The 22295-nt window shown below is 42.1% G+C and overlaps 1 protein-coding gene across 2 annotated transcripts in view; it reads right to left on the bottom strand.

Annotated features, from left to right (window-relative positions):
- The window catches only part of PLCL2 (phospholipase C like 2), a 158187-nt gene that overhangs the window by 27090 nt on the left and 108802 nt on the right, over positions 1-22295 (bottom strand). The window contains exons 4-5 of one of the 2 annotated variants that reach the window (XM_054595504.1): positions 10355-10430; positions 98-146 (exon numbers count right to left, since the gene is read on the bottom strand). In XM_054595504.1, the coding sequence (XP_054451479.1) occupies positions 98-146; positions 10355-10430 (125 nt within the window). The remainder of the gene's footprint in view (positions 1-97; positions 147-10354; positions 10431-22295) is intronic. The other variant, XM_054595503.1, reaches the window with a different exon arrangement.

Raw genomic sequence — 22295 nt, forward strand, 5'->3', positions numbered from 1 at the left:
TTGATTTCAAATGTCCCAAATGAAGTGTAGTGAGCTATTTCCTGAAAGGTGGAATATAGCATTCAAGAGGTCAATTTATCAATACTATTAACAGTACCTCGATATAACATGGTCTGCATGTGTCTTGCGGCATAACATCAAAGTATCTTGAAGACAAAATATGAAAAATTAATCATTTTTTTCAACTAATTTACATACAGTTCTTGTGAAACTACGCAGCCTCTGTAAGCTATTTCCTCTGCTTCAGGGCTCCAGCGGTTGGAAGTTCGGGTGTACCGCTGAAACGCGGGCGTTCACACCATAATCCCCACAGAACATGGGGATGCCTAATTAGTTTTCCTATAGTTCCAGTGGGTAGTCTCTTTTTCTTGGCCTTCTTCCCAAGCAATTTTTGCCTTACCAAAAGCCAAATTATTTTAAGATGGATTTTGAGCTGTTATATCCTGTTCCACATGAGGTGGAAGAGATAAACCGGGTCTCTTAAATATATCCATGAAACCCAGATGGAGGATGAGATCCCCATGATGCCAAATCCACAGCAGTGTAATTTATGAATGAATTATATGAAGAAGGTCATACTGCCTCTGCCAGCAGGTTCCATCTGGGTGAATCTAGGTAAGACGAAGTTGCGTAACTTGTAGTCAGTCCCCTGTGGTACCTAACTACCATGCCACCATTCTAAACTCATGATCACGTGACTCACTTGGATCACGTGACTCACTTGGATCACAGAGGGATAATGTGATCCCCTCCTCACTTCATTTCACTGAGGAATAAAAAGGCCATCTTCACCCCAATTATACTCTTTTTTTTATTTTTATTTTTTTTTGTAACATAGGACATCTTTGTTTGGACTGTCACTCTTAAATCAATTCTTTCCTCTTTTGGTATTTGTCTAAGAAAGATAATTTATTTATGGACTCTACTTGAGGTTCTTTAATAAACAAGTATAACAGAATAATAACAATAACAACAAAAAAACACCCTTATAGGAATACCAGAGTTTCTTGAAGGCAGTTGGACCCCTTCCCTGCAGAGCATCCACTGAGATGACCCTGAGAATTACTATTTAAATGAAAAGCAATGCCTTCAGGCACTCTGGGTTTACAAAGGAAGGAGGGAGTAAGAGGTGACCAGAAAGTACTGCTTTGGGATCCGCTCAAAAGACAGGTGTCCCAGGAAGGGAAAGCACCCCCCAGTTTCCATTCCCTTCTTTCTTGGCATTGGAGAAATTTCACTAGTGAAAGAACTGTATTAGAAAGAAGGAATACGCTCCTCAAAAAGGACATGTTGGCTGCCAATCAATCACCAAAGCAAGTGCACACCTGAGTCTGAACAGTTACTTGTTCCCATGAGGGGCAAAGAGGCTCCTAGGTGAGCATGAACCCAGGAGAGGGCCTGCTGTGCTCCACCCTGTAAACAGAGTTCTCAAAACCTGAATGCCATCATTCGAATGCGTATTCCTGGGCCCTGCCCCAAAGACTCCATATTGGGAGTGATACAAAGAAATGGCATTTAACAAGGAGAAATACTATCAGTAAGACCACTGACTTGCACACCTTGAGGCAGGGTGGGGCAATGGGGACAGAAGGTGGTATGGTGAGACAGTGGGTTTCTAGAGACCCATTGCTTATTTTGTTGAAGTTTTGCCATGAGTTGGCCTAGCTGTCACCTTTGTGACCATTCCCTCTACCCTCCGGAAGGTGACTATCCTTCACCACCGATAAGGGAATTCAAAGGGGCAGACAGGCTGGCCAGCCACTGAAGACCGCCATACTCCTTGGTTTCTGATGGCTTCACTAACCTGGTGTTAATTAAAGCATCTAGGAGAGGATGTGGTGATTCAGCACCCATTCCTCAAGAACAGGAAAGATGCTGAGGGCTTCAAAGGAGCTGGGGGAGTCTGACTCAGGTCCACAGGCCTCGCCTTCAGAAAGGCCACGCTCCCTCTTCAAAGTGAGTCATTCACGTTCCTCCTTGAAACTCATGGGATGGACTGTAATTTACCATGTTTTGCCATGTATAATGTGCACTTTTTTTGCCCAAATGTTTGAGGGAAAAATAAGGATGTGTATTACATGTGGGTAGTACTAATTCTGTACCTCTATAAATGTTGTTAATTCTTTTATTTATGCTTACACATTAAAAGTGTAACTCTAGAAAGCAATGACAATATCCATATGCAAAATACAATAATATAAAAGACAAGTATCTACATAGAAATAAATAAATTAATTAAGAAATGAAAACGAAAGGTTTCTTTCCTGAAAGTTTGGGCCAAAAACATGGGTGCGCATTATACAGGGCAAATTACGGTAGGGTATCTTGTGTCACTATATGGGATTACTTCTTTAATCTGGGAATCTTTTTAAGCAACTGTAATGAAGCCATTCCACACTTAGATCACTGTATCTTAGTGATCTTAGGCCACTGTATTTTAGAAAGCATGGAGCCAGCAGGGAATCATATGACCCCATGTCACTTAGAAGGAGGAAAATAAGGCAGAGAGGAGTCAAGGGACTCACCTAATATCACTCAGCAGGACATGGGCAGTACAGAAGGCACAAGAACGGGGATCTCTGGGCCCCTAAGGAAGAACCTCTCACTTCTGTAAAACAGAGCTGGGAAGCACCCTGACATAAATGAAAACACAAGTTACGGGCTCCCAGGTTTCCTTCTGTAAACGTTTTCAAACAGAACACCCGTGAAGTGCTTTCAGAATAAATCTTCCAGATGATTTTATGTTCACTCTGGTGGGCAACATAATGATGTGAGCAAACCAAGTGATAGATGGTGACAGGTTACTTATCTGGTAACGTCAGCTCCTAAAAACACACTGAGATCCAAGGAGTTGGCGAAATAAAAAAGGTCTCTGAGCAATCAAATCCAGGTCATGTAGGGCTGGCCTGACAGTCTGCCTCTTCTCCCCACATGGGAGTGCGTGGGGCTCTCGTCTGCTTTTAGGTAAGATAAATCTATCAAGTCTGGTCACAGGGGAGATGCCAGCTGCTCAGCAGCCTAGAAGCAGTAAATTAGAAAGGAAAAAAACACGTGGAGTACAGACAGTCAGAAACTCAGTACAAATTAGCAGTAGGAAGTGAAATTTGAATGAGATGGAATTTAACCATTGACCCTGGAAATGGGATCTGAACAGACACAGCAAGGCCATTGAATGTGCAGGTTAAGAATCCTCCAAAACACAAAGGCTCCTGGGGAAATCGCCACATTAAACAGGAGAGCAATAATAGATGCCTCTGAAGGTGACCCCAAGTCACGGGAAGTTCACATTTGTTTTGGCAAGGCAATTTTAAGAAGGTAGGGATGTACAGAATCCATTATAGAAAAATTCCCATTAAACTGATTAAAATGAAGGGTAATTAAAGCTTTCATTATTTGGAAAGCTACCTTATACCCCACTTCACTAAGTAATGATGCAACCCTGTCATGCATGAGGCTGCCTTAGAGCTTTTAGAAAAGAAGCTTCTATTTATAAATAGGTAGGCGGCAGGGGAAGGGGGGTGGGGAGGGACTGGGTTATCTTTCTCTTACAGCTTCATCTGCCCTCAGTCATTCTGAAAGAGAACGAATTCTCCTGCCAGAAGAGGAACCAGGCTCTCGCCCACCCAGCCACTCAGGCACACAGGCACCCTCTGGGCACTGGGCCTCCCGTGAAGCCAGGGAGGCCGGCACGGGTGCTTGGCAGTAACCTCACCTGACACCCAACGCTGTCCCCAAACCTTGCAGGGGGGTCCCATGTCTTCACCAGGAACATCCCTGGTCACAGATTCCTGTGGCAGCTTCTGTTCCTTGATTCCTTCCTTCCTTTCTTAATTTAGTAATTTAATTGTTTTCAGAATTCTGCACACACGTAAAGAGCCAAATAGTTGTCCTAATTCCCCCTCTCCAGAAACAGTTACATTCCACCCCTTCAGATGAGCTTTGTTTCTCTGTTTAGTGCATGTCCACGTTTCTAAGGAACATGCTTATATTGTTTAGGTAGATTTTTTGTCAAGTGTTACCTACTACACTCCCATATGAAGGATGAGAATGCTGCTATTTTTAACTTCCCTACTATCAGAACACAGGTGGTCTTTTGGCTGCCTGGGGTCTCCCTGCTTCTTACCTCAGCTTTGGGACAGCTCTCTTGTCCTGACCTTTCCCCTCATTCCCAGGGGCACCTGGTGCCCCTGACCTCTGGGCTGGTGGGGGTGGTCTGCAGGGCAAGCTGGACGGTTTGGCAGGGCTCCCCTCGCCCCGCTTCAGGTTCACCTTGCTTGAGTCAGCTGTCAATTATCACTTGTTCAACTGTTTTTAGTTTTCCCAATTTTTTGGCTTCCATATTTTTGGTGCTTATGTGTTTATGTCTTAAAACAAAACAACAACAACAAAAACCCTATCATTTTAATAAGACTTAGAACGGAGTGGGGCTCAAATGCACATGTTAATTCACCACGTTTGACAGGAAGCATGTCATTGATTTCTTTTTTTCTTTCCCAGAGAACAAATTATTTTCCATTTATATTCACATGATAGAAACATCCAGCTCACTGAAGCAAAGCAGTTTGAGTTTCTTTCTAGATCATCTTTCCATCCTTTATGAAACGGATCAATAAAGCAACTAAAAAGGAAATTAAAATTCAATGACAGTCTGCCTTTCTGGCCATTGGGAGAGAGAAAGAGAGGGAGAGGTTGAGAGAGAGTTAGTTGGCTGCCCTGCATGTGTTCCTTACTGATCACTGACTTTGCTGTTTCTTGGAAGCACAAGCATTTGTCAGATTTAGAAGGAGTGTCTGAGTGGAGTCCACTGAGCTCGTTAGTTTGTACATACTCATTCTCATAGTCACGAAACTTATTACTTAACCTTTCTCATTCGGTGGCGGCCCAGCCCACTTGTCCCACATCGCTCCCGCAGATCTAACATGTAATTAATCCCCCTTACCGGCACTGCCGGCCTCTGGCTGGGCAGAGCCCCCACACTCTCGCCCTGTCCTGGTTCCCTCTTTCACTTCCTCAAGCCCCAAGCTGGGGCTCTCCTAGAGCAGTAAGTACTTCCCTGTCCCTCTGCTCAATGGAAAACCCTCTGCTCCTCCTCAGAATTCCTCTCAACATCAAAGCCTTCTGTCCTGTCTGGGAAGAAGAGGGCTCCCTCCCTCTTCCCAGGGTCAAGTGAGGCATGGCTTATACTCAATTCCTGCCCTCCGCATTTCCCCCATCGTTCATCCCTGTCTCATCTTTTTACGTCTTCCTCTTTACCTCTTCACTGGATCTTTCCTACTTCTGGGAACATGGTTTTCTTAAGATTTCCCTTTAACGCTCTGTGCTGCCATATGCTCTTCTTAAAAGAAAGAGCTACAAAGCCTTCCCCAGCTGCCCACCTGGTGCCTGCCCCCTCTGCCCTCCCTGCGGTCCATCCCTCTGGGTCATCTGCCTGCAGGGTCCATGCCCACCTGGGCTGGAGATCACTTGTCTACCTTCCTCCCCTGCCTCACCGCCTCTTCTTAGTAACAACATCAGCATGCACGTTTCTATCTCCAAAAAATCTACTGCACAGCCAGGAGTCTGAACCTGCTCCAACTGGGTGCACTTTTTAACATGTGACTGCAGGTGGGAGTGTAACTCCTTATTTTTGCTTAATGGTTTAAATGATAAGACTGTAAATTAGTGCTTATAAGAATATAAGTTCGTGTTTAAAACTTTGAAGTACTTCTGAAATGACCCTTTGCTACAGCACTTTGGTGACCTATCTCTTCCTTTTATCACTGAGATTAAAGTTATGCAAGCAGAGCAGCAATCACTTACCAAAAGGAAAATCTTATGCAAATGTTTTTAAGCCTGAGACGAATTAGCAATTCTTTATATGACTAATGACTATATGCCTTTATGATAACTGTAAACATGAGAAACAAAAGATCAAGGGTCTCTAAAATAAGCACTGGGATAACAGAAGGGCTGTGTAGGCGGTCAGCAGCAACTGTGAAACTGAAAGATAATCATTAAAGATGTGGTATGTATAGAAAATGGAATACTACTCAGTCTTGAGAAAAGGTAAAATATTGCCATTTGAGACAATATGGATGGACCCTGAGCATATCATGCTAAGCGAAATAAGTCAGAAAAAGCTAAGAACCATATTATTTCACTCACATGTGGGATATGAAACTGAAACCCATAGACACAGACAATAGTACGGTGGTTACCAGAGGTAAGGGGGGTGGGGGAATAGTTAAGGGTAAAGGGGGACAAATATATGATGATGGAAGATGATCTGACTTTGGGTGGTGGGCACACAGTGCACTATACAGATGAGGTATTGTAGAGCTGTACACTTAAAACCTATAGAATTTTATTAACCAATGCCACCCCAATAAATTTAATTAAAAATAAAAGATAATTATTATATGGTTTTAAAGATTTTTAAACCCAGAGCTACGCAAACCTGGTGCACTGTGTGGTGGCTCTATGGGGCACAACGCCGTCGGGGAGCACCGCCGGGGTCACCGCTCGTCCAGCGGCTGGGCAGTAACTGCCACGTCGCGGGAGACGGAGCACATTGCGGGGAGCATGGCGCTCCCTGAACCTGAGGGAAACCATCGCGGGCCAGCTGAGATGGGAGCAGGGCTCTGAGTCCCGCAGAGCCCATCCTGGGGTTGTCACGGATGAGGGGAATAAACGCAAATCGTCACAAACACTTCTCTGTTTGCCGGGGGGCACTTCCCTCTTAGTGGAGAAGCCCTGTGGCACATCCCTCTGGTGGGGAAGGCCCGTGGCACATCCCTCTGGTGGGGAAGGCCTGTGGCACATCCCTCTAGTAGGGAAGGCCCCAAGTCCCTTTGTCCAAAGGCTTTTTTTGAAAAGGTTATCAGTGGGGATAGGTTAACAGGAATGAACAGGTTATCTCGTTACAGCTGTATGTTAATATTCACAGAGAATGGGGTGTTTTGAAGAAAACAAATGGCAGGAACACACTGATTTACAGGGGTCCAAGAGGAGACTAGTATAAACAAGAGAGACAGCTAAACAGGAGAGCTTAGTAAACACAAGTGTGCCCAAGGGTATAGGGTTAGGGTTTGTGAATAATGTAAATGTCCTCAGCATGAGCTGGCTAGAGCTTTTGAGGGAAAAACAAAGCACACTTTAAAGAATTTATTTTAGGCCTGATTTCCCCAGGAACCACTAGATCTGGTTTAGGGCTGACTCCTGTATTGTTTCAAGCCTGAGCCAGGCGGGGGAAGGGAGCCGCCAAGAGACAAGGAGACTGCTTTCAGTCAGAATGAGGATTCCGGCCATGTCCAAGCTGAGCTGAGGGGTGCAGGCCTTTCTGGCCTTTCTCTGTGTCCACCATTTCTTGTCTGCTTCCCATACTGGTCAATGTTTGTCTTAGGTCGCCCCTCCATTGAGGGGTCTTACCTGTCATCAACAAGTGACCACCACAGGGCAAACCAGAGAGGCAGAAGCTATGCCCCTGCCAGTGGGGACAGGTTACGTCTCCTCAGTGGCCTGTTTCTCCAAGGCTTTCCTGATTATTTACAGCCTTGGGGCCCTCCAGCCTGTTGGCAGGGTTACAGTTCCTGAAATCAGACAGGGCGTTTCCCAACACAAACCATTACATGGTGGTTTTTCTCTGCCCTGCCTCCCAAGCAAAAATCCTTAACAGAGAAGACTCTTCAGTTTTTAAATACAAGCAAATACATCCCTTACTAAAATAAAATAGAAGAACAACATAAAGCTACATTATGTTAGAAATTATCAAACTTCATTAACCAATGAAGTGGCAAAGAATTGACAAAATGTCCATTAATGAAGTTCTTTTTTCTAATAAATGCAGTTTCAAATTCTAGTAGTCCCTAATTCTCACAGCAATAATAGAATTGAATACTTAATAAAAGTCAAATCACACTTAGTCAGTTAATATTTGAGCAAAATGTTAGAACAGATGTCATAGGTAAAGTCCAGAGAGTAACTCAATATGCAAACCGAGTGCCATGGGAGGTGCTATCCTGTTTGGAAGGTGGTGTACATTAATAAAATACACAATAACTGAAGAGGCTCTATCAGCTGGAAGGCTGAACAGAATGGTTAGGTAACATAAAACCAAGAATCCTAAAAGGTCTCCTGGAAGACTGTTGAGACAACAAGAAGAAAAGTCAGGTTGGCAGAGAGGAGGGAGACAGAAGTCTCACCAGAGGGATGGCTTGCGAAAACCCGGCTAAATGGAAACTCACAAGGAATGAAGAAGGGCAGCCCAAAGGCCAGGCTGGATGGACACTGTCACTTCCTTTCCTTCCTCACTGCTCCCAGTAGCCCCCTAATCGGGTTCCGCCCATGAAAATTCTCTGCTCACAGCTATTGTGATCATCATGTTAAAGCTCAATCTCTCTCCCATTCTGCAAAACAAACCAATGGCTCCCATTGCCCCACAAACTGAGTTCAGACTCCTGAGTGACACACATTCAACTCAACACATTCAACTGTGTGTGATTAATTTCTTATCTCTGGTTCAATTGCAAGGTTCTAGAAGGCAAAACCAATTTTGTTTATTTTTGATAAGCAAGTACTTCTTACAAGTACCTTATGCATAATGGAAGCTCAAAAGATAGTTACTAAATGAACAGATGATTTAATTAATGAATTTTATATGACACTGTCGAAACAGGTGGACCGGTAGGTACATGACCTTGCGTGGGAAGTTAGAATCTTAAATTTAATACCACAGACTCTAGTGAGCTACTAGAAGACTTTGTGTAGGGTAGTGTCATGATAAAAATGGTGTTCAAAGTAATTTCTCTGAGGTCTGGTTGTAGGGAATATCACCCCAGAAGTAAAAAGATCACTTTGTGAATAATGTTTTGCTAACAAAATGAGTAAAACAAGATGAGAATTTTTATTTGTTCATTAGTCGCTAATATGTATATTCCTTCAATAAACACACACAAAAAAACAAAAACAAAAAACCAACTGTCACACATATCCTTATTTTTAATCTATTTTAAAGAAGTTTATTCTGATATGAGAGGGTTTCTTTTCAGGCTAGGTAATAGTTAAAGTGTCTTGATTTTAAAGAACATCAACCAAAAACCTTAGAAATTAAGGACAGATATTTTTATTTATGAATTACAAATCTCCATATTAAAATCTTCCAAATTCATACTCAAACAAAATTTGAAAATTGAAAGAACTCCATTTTGTCTGTTCTTATTAGAATGCAGAACACTTGACTTTTTGGTTTTATCACAGCTAAAATTAATTAGATGGTTGTTTATGTAAGTAGAATTTTATAATCTAGTATAACATTTGGATGTTAAATTAATGAATTCATAGGCATTTGAAAATGTCAGTGCATTAAAAAGTGTTAAGAGGTTGTTACTGGTGCCCATTCTCCTTTCTAAGAACTGATTCTCTGCTTAAGCCTCACCCTCCCTACCATGTGCTAAAAAGTCACATTACACCAAGAAGAGATTAGTGAGGAGGTTTTCAATTTGCCTGGTCATTAGAGAAACCAGGGAGCTTTCAAAAGCTATGAATTCTTAAGCCGCAGTCCAGACTAATGTCAATATGTTTTAAAAGACACCCATCCTCCTCACCTCCCTGGCCCTGGGTGGCTTGTTATCCAGGCTTAAGAACCAGTAATCAGTATTTTCTTTAGCTATGGAAAAATAATTTTGGTATCTGGTTTTCTTGATTCTTGACATAGTATGAATAGGATGGAGTAGCTTAGAGGGAAAATACGAGGGGGGAACCCTCAAAAACCCAGAATTTATTTATAAAAAATTGTGTATGTATTCTTACATGTTTAATCTTCAGTCACCTTCAAAGTGCTCTCCATCTGATGCAATACACCTACTGAGACTTTCTTCCACTGCTCAAAACAGTTTTTGAACTCCTCAATCCTGATGCCTATTAGTTAGTGTTTTGCTGTTTTTCGTTTCACCTCTTCCACAATGGCAAAACGTTTCCCTTTGAGGACTTTTTTCATCGGGGAAACAAAAAAAAAAGTAGCTCAGGGCAAGACTGGGTGAATAGGGAGGGTGGGACATGGGGGTCATGCTGGTTTTGGTCAAAAACTGCTCAACACGCAGCTTGGAGTGGGCAGGTGCGCTTGTCAATCACCCATCAAGAAGTGGGCGGGATGTGTTGAAAGAGTCTTCAAAAAAATTCACTGAAGCCGAATGCAGCCTCTCATAAAAACACCAACTGGCACACGGAGACAGATGGGTTCCAAGAACACTTACCTATTGGGAGGAGCCTGTACTACTAGGGCCCAGGCCTCCAGAAGATAATTCTGGGATTTTGCGTTCCCGCCCTTGTATATGATGCTACTAAATTTATTTTAAAGAAACAACAAACTTTTGCTTACCTGCCTTCTGACAATGTACAATCTTTTCATACACAGCATCTGCATTTTCAATCAAGGCCTTGAGGGACTGGATCATCTGCAAAGGGAATGTCCGGACATGGGGTTACACCTGACAGCAACACATACACCTGCAGCATGTGCATGAGGCTCTTCCCCTCAAATCAGGCAGAGGCTCTTTTATCTCATGACTCAACTTCAAATGTGTACGTGGAAAATGATAAAACCGTGCATCGCCATGAAGAGGTTTCAACAAGACTGTGAGTATGGTTTCAGGTACAGTTAGCCTTATACAACACTGAATTTGAACCCTAAGTACTCAACTGAGTTCATTTCAGTGTGGAAAGCTACACCTATGTATGTGTACAGAGTGTTTTAAATCATATTTTCAGTCATTTATTTTAATATCACCTTATAGAGAGCTTCAATACCTACACACCTTACTCTTTTCAGCCAAAATGCCTTCATCTGAAGATTAGTTTAAAACAATGAGCATAAAAAGCGGCTATTATTTGATCCATCACTAATGATATATTTTTAATATTCCTATCAATGATTTTAATATTTCAATTTTGAGTTCTTGTTCCAAATTTCATGTGCTTGTTTTAAGAGCCAAGCTTGAATAAGAAAAAGTCTCAGGGCACAACTGATTAATTATTTTACTCACCAAAATGCTGGGGCAAGATCTGTTTGAAGTAATGTTTTTGGTTCTAAAATTACTATGAAAATGGGATAGACAGATGCAGCTCTCCTGGCTCAAATGGGTATGATTATTAATGCTTACCTTAAGTGCAGAGTCTAACTTTTGTATTTAAATGTCCAAATATTTTGCATTATAATATTACTCATCTATTTTACATGACCATTCTGAATAACAAATACCAATCCATCATTCTTCATTTTTTAAAATTCTGCCTTGTTGTTCTTTATGGTATTTATCACTGGCTGCCATAGTAATTACTTTACAGAAATGAAATATATGTAGGTCGGATTATTTGTATAACTCAAAGAACACCATATTTTGATTAATTACTTATTTAAACTAAAGCATAATCAACATGCCTCTTAAGAAGTGCACCAGATTCTTAAAGTGAGTCATACAGCATCTATCAACTTCTGCTGTTCTAAGAAAATTATAGGAAACATCCAAAGGTTTGAAGGCCAAAGCAGGTGCTCATTTACGGATTCATTCATTTTTCAAGGGAGGCCTACTATAGACAGCCCCTGCGTAGGAACTAGGGACACAGTGACCTACAGGATGAAGCCCAACTTCAAGGAGTTCACAGCCTTGTGGCAGGGCTTGTAGTTTGTAATTCAGTGTTTTCACATTCATTCTTCAAGATCTGAGTCATTCCTGTAAATTAAAATATTCTAGCTTGACATATTTAACAGGCAGTGATAAAAATGAATAGTTAAGAACTCAATTATAGTGATATAAAGTCATTTGTACTGTTATATAATTCGCACACTGAGAAGGTTCATCCCGTCATCAGTAACCTTTTTCAGCTTTGATGTCAAGCCAAATGAGATAGATGAGGAAGCAAGGACTTCTTCAAGCAAGGATGGTGGCTGTCGCAGCTCACTATCAAAGAAGTGGCCAACCATGCCCCCATCATTCGAACAGAAAAAAGGAAAAAAAATACAAGCAATGAAATGAACCTGGTCATGAAACAAGTGGGCAGGGCAGGAGCAATAACAGGAAGAAGAGAGGAAAACCAAACAGCAGCATGAAGCACAGACTCGTGCACATAGACAATCTGTGGGGGAGGAAGGTGTTCAAAACAGATTCATACTAGGGGTGGCGCAGGAGCAGGAAGCGCACGGGCTTATATGAGTTCAAATCCTGGTTCTGCTGTTCATTAGCTTTGTCACCAAGGACAAGATATTAAAAGTCATGGAACCAAAGTTTCTTGCCAGTAAAATGAGTTTAATAAAAGACATGACCCTGATAATGTTGTGAGGATTAAATGAAAGAATGCATGGGACTGGTACAACGAAGATCCTTGTGATGGCTGATGTCACAGCTGACTCATTTATTCAGGGGCCTGGCATTTTCTAGTATCCCAAAATTAGCTAGATGAGTATGACTTCCTTTCACATAGTCACTGGCAGTGTTTCAAACACCCAACACTAATTTTAGTTTTACTTGAAAAGCCTGGTGTGATGAAGCTCAGAGAAACAACAAACTGCATGATTATTCTTGAAAGCATCTTCCAGATTAAACTATCACCCAAGGTTAAATAGCTATGCACCTTTCAGTTGTACAATACACGCAAGGCTTAAGACATGCACATCTATTTCAAGGGTCTGGAGAGCAAACTTCACCAGCCTCCTGTACTCTGTAATACTTGGAGGATCAGTCCTCTGTTCGTGGGACAATCATCTTCTGAGGCCTCTAAGTGGGACCCTGAACTGGTGCTGACAATAAATAAGAGAAGTGTTGTTGACCCAGGGGCATGAGCAAACAGTAATCACAATAACATGTTGCACTGTCATTGAAGCCCATGTGCTTTTGGGTGTGACAGCCAAGGCAGGTTGGTGGGGTATTTAATGGTGGTGTCCTGATAGCCACAGTGATGTTCCATTTGTGGCTTGGACTTTGATACAAGAGTTCTTGTCTTCGTAATAGGAGTAAAAACCATGCCCTCCTCCCCCGACCCTGCCCTTACTTATGAGCAGTATATAAAATATGAAGGTGGTTAACGCAACAGTGTGAATAGAGACATAGTGAAAAGCCAGTCCTGGGGTTTGTAAGTAAACAGCAGCAGGTATCTGTAGATCGTGTCGCAGGGAAGTCCCAGAGGGCACAGCCTAGGAGAAAGTAGGAACACAGCTAGCAGAACTCAGACAACACAAGGAGAAAACATAGCCAGATCTTAGGATAGATGATTCTCTTTGCCATAGCTGTTATTAAATGTTTTTACTACTTCCTTTGGGAGGAGGAACTGTCAATTTATATCTTTATAGTTTTATAGTTAGGGTGCACACTTATAAATTAAACTAATGTATGGCAGCTTGTATTTCTTGTCCATTGCATTAGTTCATTCACCTGCAACTCTTGCAGTATTTGCATAAGTTCTTCTTGAGTGAGATGCTCCCTCTAGTTATTCTTAAGGAAACGCTCTGGACTGTGAGCGCCTTCCAATAAACACACTAGGTGAAGGGTCCCACAGGCCGAGAGGGCAGGGCCAGGTGATGGGCTTCCCTGCCTGCCAGCTGGCTGATGTCTTGCTTCATTCAGCTGACAGCTATGATTCAATGTAGAGAGCACATGGCACTGCAGACGCAGCAGGGACATAATGGGGGTGTCATTAGATCCAGTGGGGACCAATCCCTGTCTGGGTCTGCTACTTTATAGCAAGTCCTGATTATAAATAGCACAAGTGCTGATAAATCAAAACGGAAGCAATTCAAGGCCTCCTCTGCATCAAGCACATACTTGCTGCATTCTAATTCATTTAATGCTCATGAAATCCATGTGAGGTGGGTATTTAGGGTTTAGTTTTACAGATGCGAACACTGAAGACCTGAGAGTTAGGCATCTTTCTCAAGGTCACCTGGTATTATGGACAAAGGGACTAATAATCAATGGAACTGGTATTCCATTTGACCTCGGAACCTCTGCTTTTTCCACAGCACCGTGACAGACTTTGCCATATGAGTGGCAATTGCACAAGACGAGGAAAGGCACTCCAACCAGAAAGGTGTGGAAAAGGAAATTTAATAACTTCTGATAGGTACTATGGACCCTGAGAAAGAAGATACCTGCTCAGAAGGGCTTCTTGTAACTAACTGGGCTCAAATTTTAAAAACAGAGCCGAGCAGCCATTTCTACACAGGGGCCTCCATGCAAGGAGAAGCCTGCACTAAGCTGCCTGCCTCCTGCACTGACCTGCCTCCCGACACTGTGTTTCTGCCATTTGGGCCAGCCCTCAAAGTAGTCCCTGGAATCCTATTTCAACCAATAGGACTGAGGCATTCCTTAGCCAGTTGGAGCTGTGTACCTACGTAGCCCCATCAACATCTTCACCAACCAATCAGAGCACCTCCATTCTGACCAGTCAGGAGAGTGCCTTTTGCACCAACCAATCTGTGAGAATTTAGAGCCCTCATTTTGCATGAGGAACCAGGGGTGGGGACTTCTGTCTTTATAAGTCAGTTCCCCTCTGGCTCAGAGAGCTCATTTTTCTTTCCAAAAGGCACTTTTGGACTTTCTTTCCAAAGACTGAAGACTGTGTTTCCCTCACTGGAGCTGAAACACTGAAGATGAAACATGAAGGTGTCTCGCCAGAGCAGAGCAGAGCTGTCTAGACAGAGAGAGGCCTGGCTCCAGGGCTTCCTAATAGCCTTGCTGTGTCACAACTGAGCTGTTTGCACGCAATAAAGTTTCCTTCCTCAGTGCACCCCCCAAATGGGGGTTCCTGTTCGTGCTGAATTGACACCAACGACCATGGGTTGACCATACTACACAATGTGGCACAACAGTATTATCTCAACTTACTGATATTGACCCAGAGTTGTTGTTTTAAATAAAATTTCTATGAAGCACTTTGGGAAAACGTTTTTCTAATGACAATAAACAACTTACTTGGTTCCACTTAACAATTCATTATTATGGCAGAGAAATCATTTAATGTAAAATTACTAGCATAAGCATCTCAGATGAGTCAAAAGCAGATGGGAGGGGGCATCAAGGGATGACTCAAAGGGACAACTGCTTTAAGTTTTCTTATTTTCTTTGCATATATCACATTAATATGCCAATACAATGAAAGGCTCATTAGAGTGGTTGGCTTTATAAGCATAATTTGCACTAATGCAAATGGCTTAACTCCATCAGTCCCCTTTAAATGCATAGGTATGTGAGTCTTGGCACCGCACTCAGACCTCCCGCTGCCAGCCCTGGTAACTCACCGTGTGGACACTCACACTGTTTACGACGTACAAGAAGCTTTTATAGACCTGTTGTTAATGGAATTTACCTTAGTGTCTAGTTGCCAGTGCCTCCTACATTTCTGAAACTAATAACTCTTTTGAAAAAAAACTATGGGTTTAACATAGATTTTATCAGCTTTAATATAAGATTTTAATATAGGACTCAAGAAGATGAAAAGCAGAAAGTAAAGGCAAAGTAAAAGTTCAAATTAGTATTTTATTAACCTGGAAAGAAATCAGAAATGTCTTTTAAAAGAATGCTGTTTTGAAAATAAGTCCCCATGTTAGTGTAAGACCAACTTTTCTGTTTACAGGTGTTATGAGGACAATTACTGTGTTAATGTATTTCATATACTGGATTTCTACAGACTGCTTCTTTATTTTCTGTTTTGAAATTTGCATATCAAACTGGAAAATTCTGCTTTCAGAATGAGCAAGTCTATGGTTTTACATAAGAATCTTATGTTTGATTGTGGGCAATACGTCAAACCTCCTTTCATCCTGAGAGTACGGATTTTGATAACTACAAAAGTAATTTAAGCCCTTGGGTGAAATAAATTTAATAAAAGTAATAGCATCTTCTAAATTCTACATTTTTCCCACTTTGACTCAGTTTCAGATAGAAAATGGCTCTCTCGTAAGACCTTCCTTTGCCTGTCCCATAACACATGGATGCTGCTGCTTTGGCTGTAGCTGCTTCTAGTGAAGTTTCAAAGTCTTAGTCTGAGAAGTCCTAAAGTTGGTATAAAAGAGAATAGGTTGATAGCAAAAAAAAGGTTTGTTCTTTTGTATAGATTCTGTGACTGGGCGACACATAACAGGTAAGAATTTCCCCCAACTCAGAAAATCGAGCATCATTCTCAAGCTTTCCAACGGACTTATGAAAATGGTACACCTGGTCCTCACTGAACACCTCCAGAGTTCTAAGTCTGTCTTGGCGGTCCATGGCAGGCCTTGGTTGACAGCGAAGGCCAGGTGGCAGGCTGGCAGGTATGGCTTTGGGTACCACCAAGTACAGGAAAGACCCTGGGAGGACCAAAGTTGGACTTGCCAATCATGACAAAACTGCAAATGTGAACCAAGGTTTGAGGCCTTTAGAAGATAAACTAATTCAATCCAAAATAGCATTCTACTGCTAATGAGAAGGATCTTCATGGCAGTCTCTAAAGCTCAATGTCACTGGAATATTGTCAGAGAGGAATAACAAAACAGCAAATGTGAACCAAGGTTTGAGGCCTTTAGAAGATAAACTAATTCAATCCAAAATAGTATTCTACTGCTAATGAGAAGGATCTTCATGGCAGTCTCTAAAGCTCAATGTCACTGGAATATTGTCACACAGCCCTTGTGCTACACAGCCTTACAAATTGAGCTGGTTTACTAATGTTCAGAATGGGACAGAAAATAAGAACACAATTCCCTCAGGAATCTGTAAGATATGGTGGTTTTTTTCTCTATGCTCTTGAAAGTAACTTTTCTCTGAGTTAAGAGCACTGTCTTTATATATATAGCAATAGTTAATAGTGTGTGGGCGAAGAATTTTAGAATCAAATGCAGGAACACTGAAATTCAGAGGTAACATTTTCTTTCATTAAGCCTTCCAAATACAGCAAAACGTCTCAAAGTTGAACTAACAGAAGAGAAACCATTTATAAAGTTATTGCTGGAAAATACAACATAGCTTTTAATACTTGAAAATAATATAAAAATCACTTATTTGAACTGGAGTGTGAAATCCCATCATTGTGGGGGTCTTTGCCCAGCCCCATGCTACCATTAAGCCTAGCCCCCCTTCCGTCTTGAGCAGGTGGAAGGTTTGAGGCCACAGTCGGCCGCGTGGGGGAGCACAGCGAGCTGGTCACCCTCCAGGGCCGAGGTATGCTGTGTCATTAATAGCTGCGGTCATCATCCCTTCCAGCAAGGTCACTATGAAAACACTTTCTAAATAACAAACTGTTTCCTGAGTAACCTGTCCTAGTTTCCTCATAAATCTCACTTGTGCTTCCACATTTTCCACTATGCAAATTAGACGTAGGGAAAACCTACATAATAGAAAAATTATGGAAAAAAGCTAACGCTCTGGCAGCTTAAAAAGCACTACTAAATTGTTAACACACATGTAGGGAGGAGCTTATTTTATTTGGGTGTTACATCATGTGGGACCCCACTGCAGGCATGAGATGGGGAAGGGGCAGGATATGAATCAACGTAAAGTATCATTAAGCTCTCCAGGCATGACCACTCATATTGGAGGAAGGTGGGGAAATGCAATCTAGTTTCAATGGGATATGGCACTGCAACTTTAAGCAGAGATGCTCTGTGATCATAGTGGAATTTCAGAAGTAGGAACAAAGGGTGAGGGAAGAAGTGAAGGTGGGGAAGGCAGCCAGCAGGGCACCGCTGACGTATGAGAGATGTAGGAGGCCTAAGAGGGGCTGGGAAAGAAAGGATGGAACTGAGAGGTTACGCAGGGAAGAACAACAGGCAAACAAAACAGGACTGAGTGATTTTATGCGCTCTGGGCGCAGAAGGAAGAGCGGAAGACATTGAGGGTAAACTGGATAGATGAGAAAAACTATAATCCACCCACCAGCTGTAAAGCATTTCACAGTTTGCAAAGTATCTTTAACACGGTAACTGCTTCAGGATGTGGAGTTCCGCCTTAGGTGAGCTGCACTGGTGGTTACAGTGGGGCAGCCTTGAGGAAAACCTGCAGCACCAACCAGACACTGCGCGAACGCTTGGTTCTGGCATTGGGAGATTGAGAATCTTCTGCACCGAGGTTGAAACTGAGAGAAAGAAGGTCTCCATCTCCAAGGGAGGAATTTTAAAGATTACTGAGATTAAAACATCACAGCGGTGCTCCAGAGTCAGGCCAATGGACAGGCCAAGGAAACCGGTGTAAGGGACACAGGAGTGGTCCGAGGGGAAGACAGAGACAGGGTATTAAACGTTTACAGATGTGTGAGGAGAGCTGCTGGAAGGGGCTGGGTCCACAGGATTAGGGGCTCTGGACTTGGGAATTGCGGAGAATGTAACTGGTGTTACGTAGTGTGTAGCCCTGACCATTCTGCTATAATGCGACAGCCCACGTGTTCCTCAAAATCAGTGCCCTGGAGAGAATTGCGCGAGAAAAGCAGGTTTGTGGGGAAAATGGGGTCAGGGGCACATCATTAAAAATTTTTGCAGTGACACATTCAACAAAGGCAGGAACTAACTACAAGTGATAGCACACAGTTCTATTTATCCACAGTTCTATTTATCTATTTAACATATCCACAGTTCTGGATATGTTACATAGTTAAGAAATGCAAAAATCACTGCAGTAAATATGGCACTTGAAAAAGACCTGAAGTTTGCTTGTTGAAATGGGTGTCAGAAGTGCTGCAGCTTGTGAGTTACTGTGAAGTGGGAGACGAGAGTGATCTGAAATCTGACGAAAAGTTGTAACACAAGCTGTGGACAGGTGCAGCTCCTAACACACCTGGTGAACCGAAGTAGTTTAGGCGTCTGAGGTGTGAATGTGTGCATATCGTTCACCAAGGTGCAGCTTTCTGCATTCACTAGTGTTTCTTGTGGTCAAAGCTGTGCATAAGGAAACACAAAATTTGCCTTAGTCTAAAACTGTTCACTAATGTGTCAATCATTCTAACAAATTTGCATTTTCAAAACAAGTGTTGTAACAGAACTGACGATAAAGGGGAGAATATTTCAAAATCTTTCTTGTGAAGTATGAACTCTCAGTTTCTATCATATTCAACCTAAGTACGGTTTTGGCATAATATAAGCCTGCCTCAACACTGTATTCAACTATTTTAACAATCATTTCTTGCCAAAAAATAGATGCCAAGTGCTACAGAAATCTGGAGTGAATTATGAGTTACAAGTGACCCAGGGTCCACATTCAGGAAGCTAAGAATTCTCTAGCTTTTCAGTATGCTCTAACTTCTCATAAAGTTCACTTCGGAGTCAGGGTGCTACGCACCTATGGGATGAATGTGGCTCTCCTGTTACATAACTTTTCTCTAAACACTGATGCAATCTAAATCTCTTATGCACTAAGTTTCAGAACAATCCCGTAAAGCACCATCCGATCTCATCTGTAGGTGTCTAGTTGAATTTTCACATGACAAAAAGCCTCCTCCACCACAATGTCTCCATCTATAATTTCTCACTCTAAATTAGTATATTACCATATTAATACACTTGGAAAGGGCTGCATTTCACAGAGCAAACTTCAAGTTTAATTCAAGTGCAATTTCTGAGGAGAATCACCATGTAAAGATGAAGACATTATGCTAATTATACAGAGAGTAATATAGCTTTCTCTTGTTCTCACCTCAATAACCATTTGGATTCAGTACAAAAGTCACAAAAATAAACAATATCACCTAGTCAGAACACCAGATTTCCTTAGGTTCTTACTCTCTACCAGCTGCTTTGGCACCCAGTGCATACTGAATGGACGGAAAGTTTCCACTGGTGGGTGTTTCTGAGAGGCACTTCCAGCCTTAGCCACTAGAAGTCCTTAGTAACACACATTTGCTAGGCAAGAAGAGAGGAGAAAGGAGCAGAGATGAGAAAACACCTCAAGGAGGAAATTGGGGGTGGAGGGAGGACACCCGGTAGAGAAATAAAAGAAAAAACAAGACAAAATCACAGAGGCAGAATTTAGAGACATCAAAACAGGGAATGAACTATGGTGATTTATATTATCCAAAGATAAATTTTTAAATAAGTTAAGAAATTTTAAATCAGATAAGGACTTTTTATTTTATGCAGACAACTGAATAAACTATAAAGCCATGACCAAACTCCTATTCACTCACATTTCTAGATTAATTGGGATTTAGCACTATTAAAAGCCTCTGTATGTTCCCAAGTACATTTAAATAGGGGGAAATAGAAAGGGGCTCTGGAAAAACCAGCAGTTCCTATTATAAAAAGATTAATTTTGAAGTCAATGTACAGGTTTAAAATATTCATCCTACTATAAATTGTTGGCAAAAGTTTTAAAATTGTTGAATAGTTTTAGTTTCACAAAGTACCCAGAATTTCCAACAGCTGAATAGAATTGTGGTTGTTTTTGTACTGGATCTGGTCTTGTACAATACAATATTCAGAAAAAAAAACAAAAATCATTGAAGAAAAAAAAACCAACCAGAACCTAAACTACCCTAAAAAGGAACTCCACTGCAATTATAAAACTATCCAGAAAAACTATATAACTCCTACCAGTTCCTGTAGTAATATATCATGCAGTGCTTTTCTGTGTGAAGCGCAGGAATACAGTAGGTTCACGTGCACTTAACTGTAATAATCTTGTTATTTCTCCGTTTTATGATCCACCTCATACGACCAGGAGTCACCTCAGGGAAGCAGGTGGTGTGCCACATGTCATTTTCCATGTGATCCCTGTGGGAAGCTGCATGCAGCTCTCCCACACTAGACAGGCAGTAAGTTTGCTCCATGGTCACCTGTTGAACGTGCTCACACAAACCCGCCCTCCCTGGGGCCTTTGACCGCTCCAGCCTCTTACACTCTAAAATGCTTTTCTTCTTCCTAACCTGTAACAATGATGTGCTTACATGACATCCTCATACCATCTCCGATGGCACCTTTCATTCAAGTATCCTCCATGGTTACGGGAGTAGGAAGTGATAAGTGAGGGACATAGCAACTTGGAAAGGAACTTTCAGCTGGGCCTCTGGACAGCCAGGCGCAGTCCAGTGGGAATGTTGTCTACGGCCAGCCACTCATTCACTTGTGCCTCCAGTAAATGCCTGGTAGGAGGGAAGAAGGGCCAGTGACTCCCCAGGCCCTGGAAGTTGTAAAGGCAGCGGGTGCAGAGGCTACATCTTGGATGGAAGGGATTGTCTCCAAAGAACTGACGAGAATGGCTGAAAACCTGGCCTGAATCAACCCTGCAGGAAGAAAGGGGAACTTGAACTTGTTAAACCCAATTATTTAGTGAGCGAGCTACTTCCAGAGAGCAGGTTAGAAACTTCATGATGCTACATTGACTCTTTGAAGTCTCCAAGGACCATTTAGAGTTCTGACATGCTCATTTAAAACTATTATTACTAAATTAATTAAATTTCAAAAGATACAATTTGAATTAAATATAGTACCACTTTTATTACTGTGCATTTATATTGAGCCTTTTCTCCAAGGGGATCAAGGTGATTTAGAAACTCCTAATTAAGAGAAGGTAATTCAATCCTAGCGTTAGTGTAAGATATCATTAGTTTCTCTCAAGTCTGTGATAACTAAGTATAGATGTTAGTTAAGAGAGAAAAGCAATTTGAAATTTATCTGTAAAGAAAAACAACATTTTTGAGCACAACAAAGTGCCCGCAGAATTCCCGGAATGGCAGAGCGGGACGCCAGCGATGTAGAGACCAGCTACCGCAGTGCTTCCCCTATAAATCCAGGCATTCTTCCCGGTGTTGACTACATAACTCACGTGTTCCTCCATCTCCCCTCTTCCGAGGAGAGAGACAACTGGCTTCGCAAAGTGGTGTGAAACCTTACCTTCCGCTCTTTACTTTGTAATTTTAAACCTGCCTTTATGAAACAGAGCCGCGATGCTCTCCCTTCGACTACTCTGCTGCTGTGAAGTTCGGATGTTAAACCATACACCCTTAAAGGCCTGCATGTTTCTAGCCTTTGAACGCTAACAGTGACGTGATAATGACTACCATTTATTGAGACTTTATTATGTTCTGGGCTATGGACATGTCACTTCACACCCGCCGGGGTGGGGACACTATGCCCAAGTCACAGATAAAGAAATAGCCTTGCCCAGAGTAACAGGGTAGACTCACTGGGGCTCATATTTTTTGCTACCATCACCCCCTGAAAAAGTGCCACTCAGATAGTTCCTAGGGCAGCGATTTTCAGTGGGTGTGCGACAGAACTGTTAAAACATGCCATACCTGACTATTGAGTCAGGGTCACTGCCCTCTTTTCCCTTAGGTTCTCAAGTGAAAACAAAAGGACAACAGCC

Source organism: Pteronotus mesoamericanus, unplaced genomic scaffold, assembly GCF_021234165.1.
Source record: "Pteronotus mesoamericanus isolate MK-2021 breed Mesoamerican mustached bat unplaced genomic scaffold, CSHL_Meso_final scaffold_54, whole genome shotgun sequence".
Taxonomy (NCBI): domain Eukaryota; kingdom Metazoa; phylum Chordata; class Mammalia; order Chiroptera; family Mormoopidae; genus Pteronotus; species Pteronotus mesoamericanus.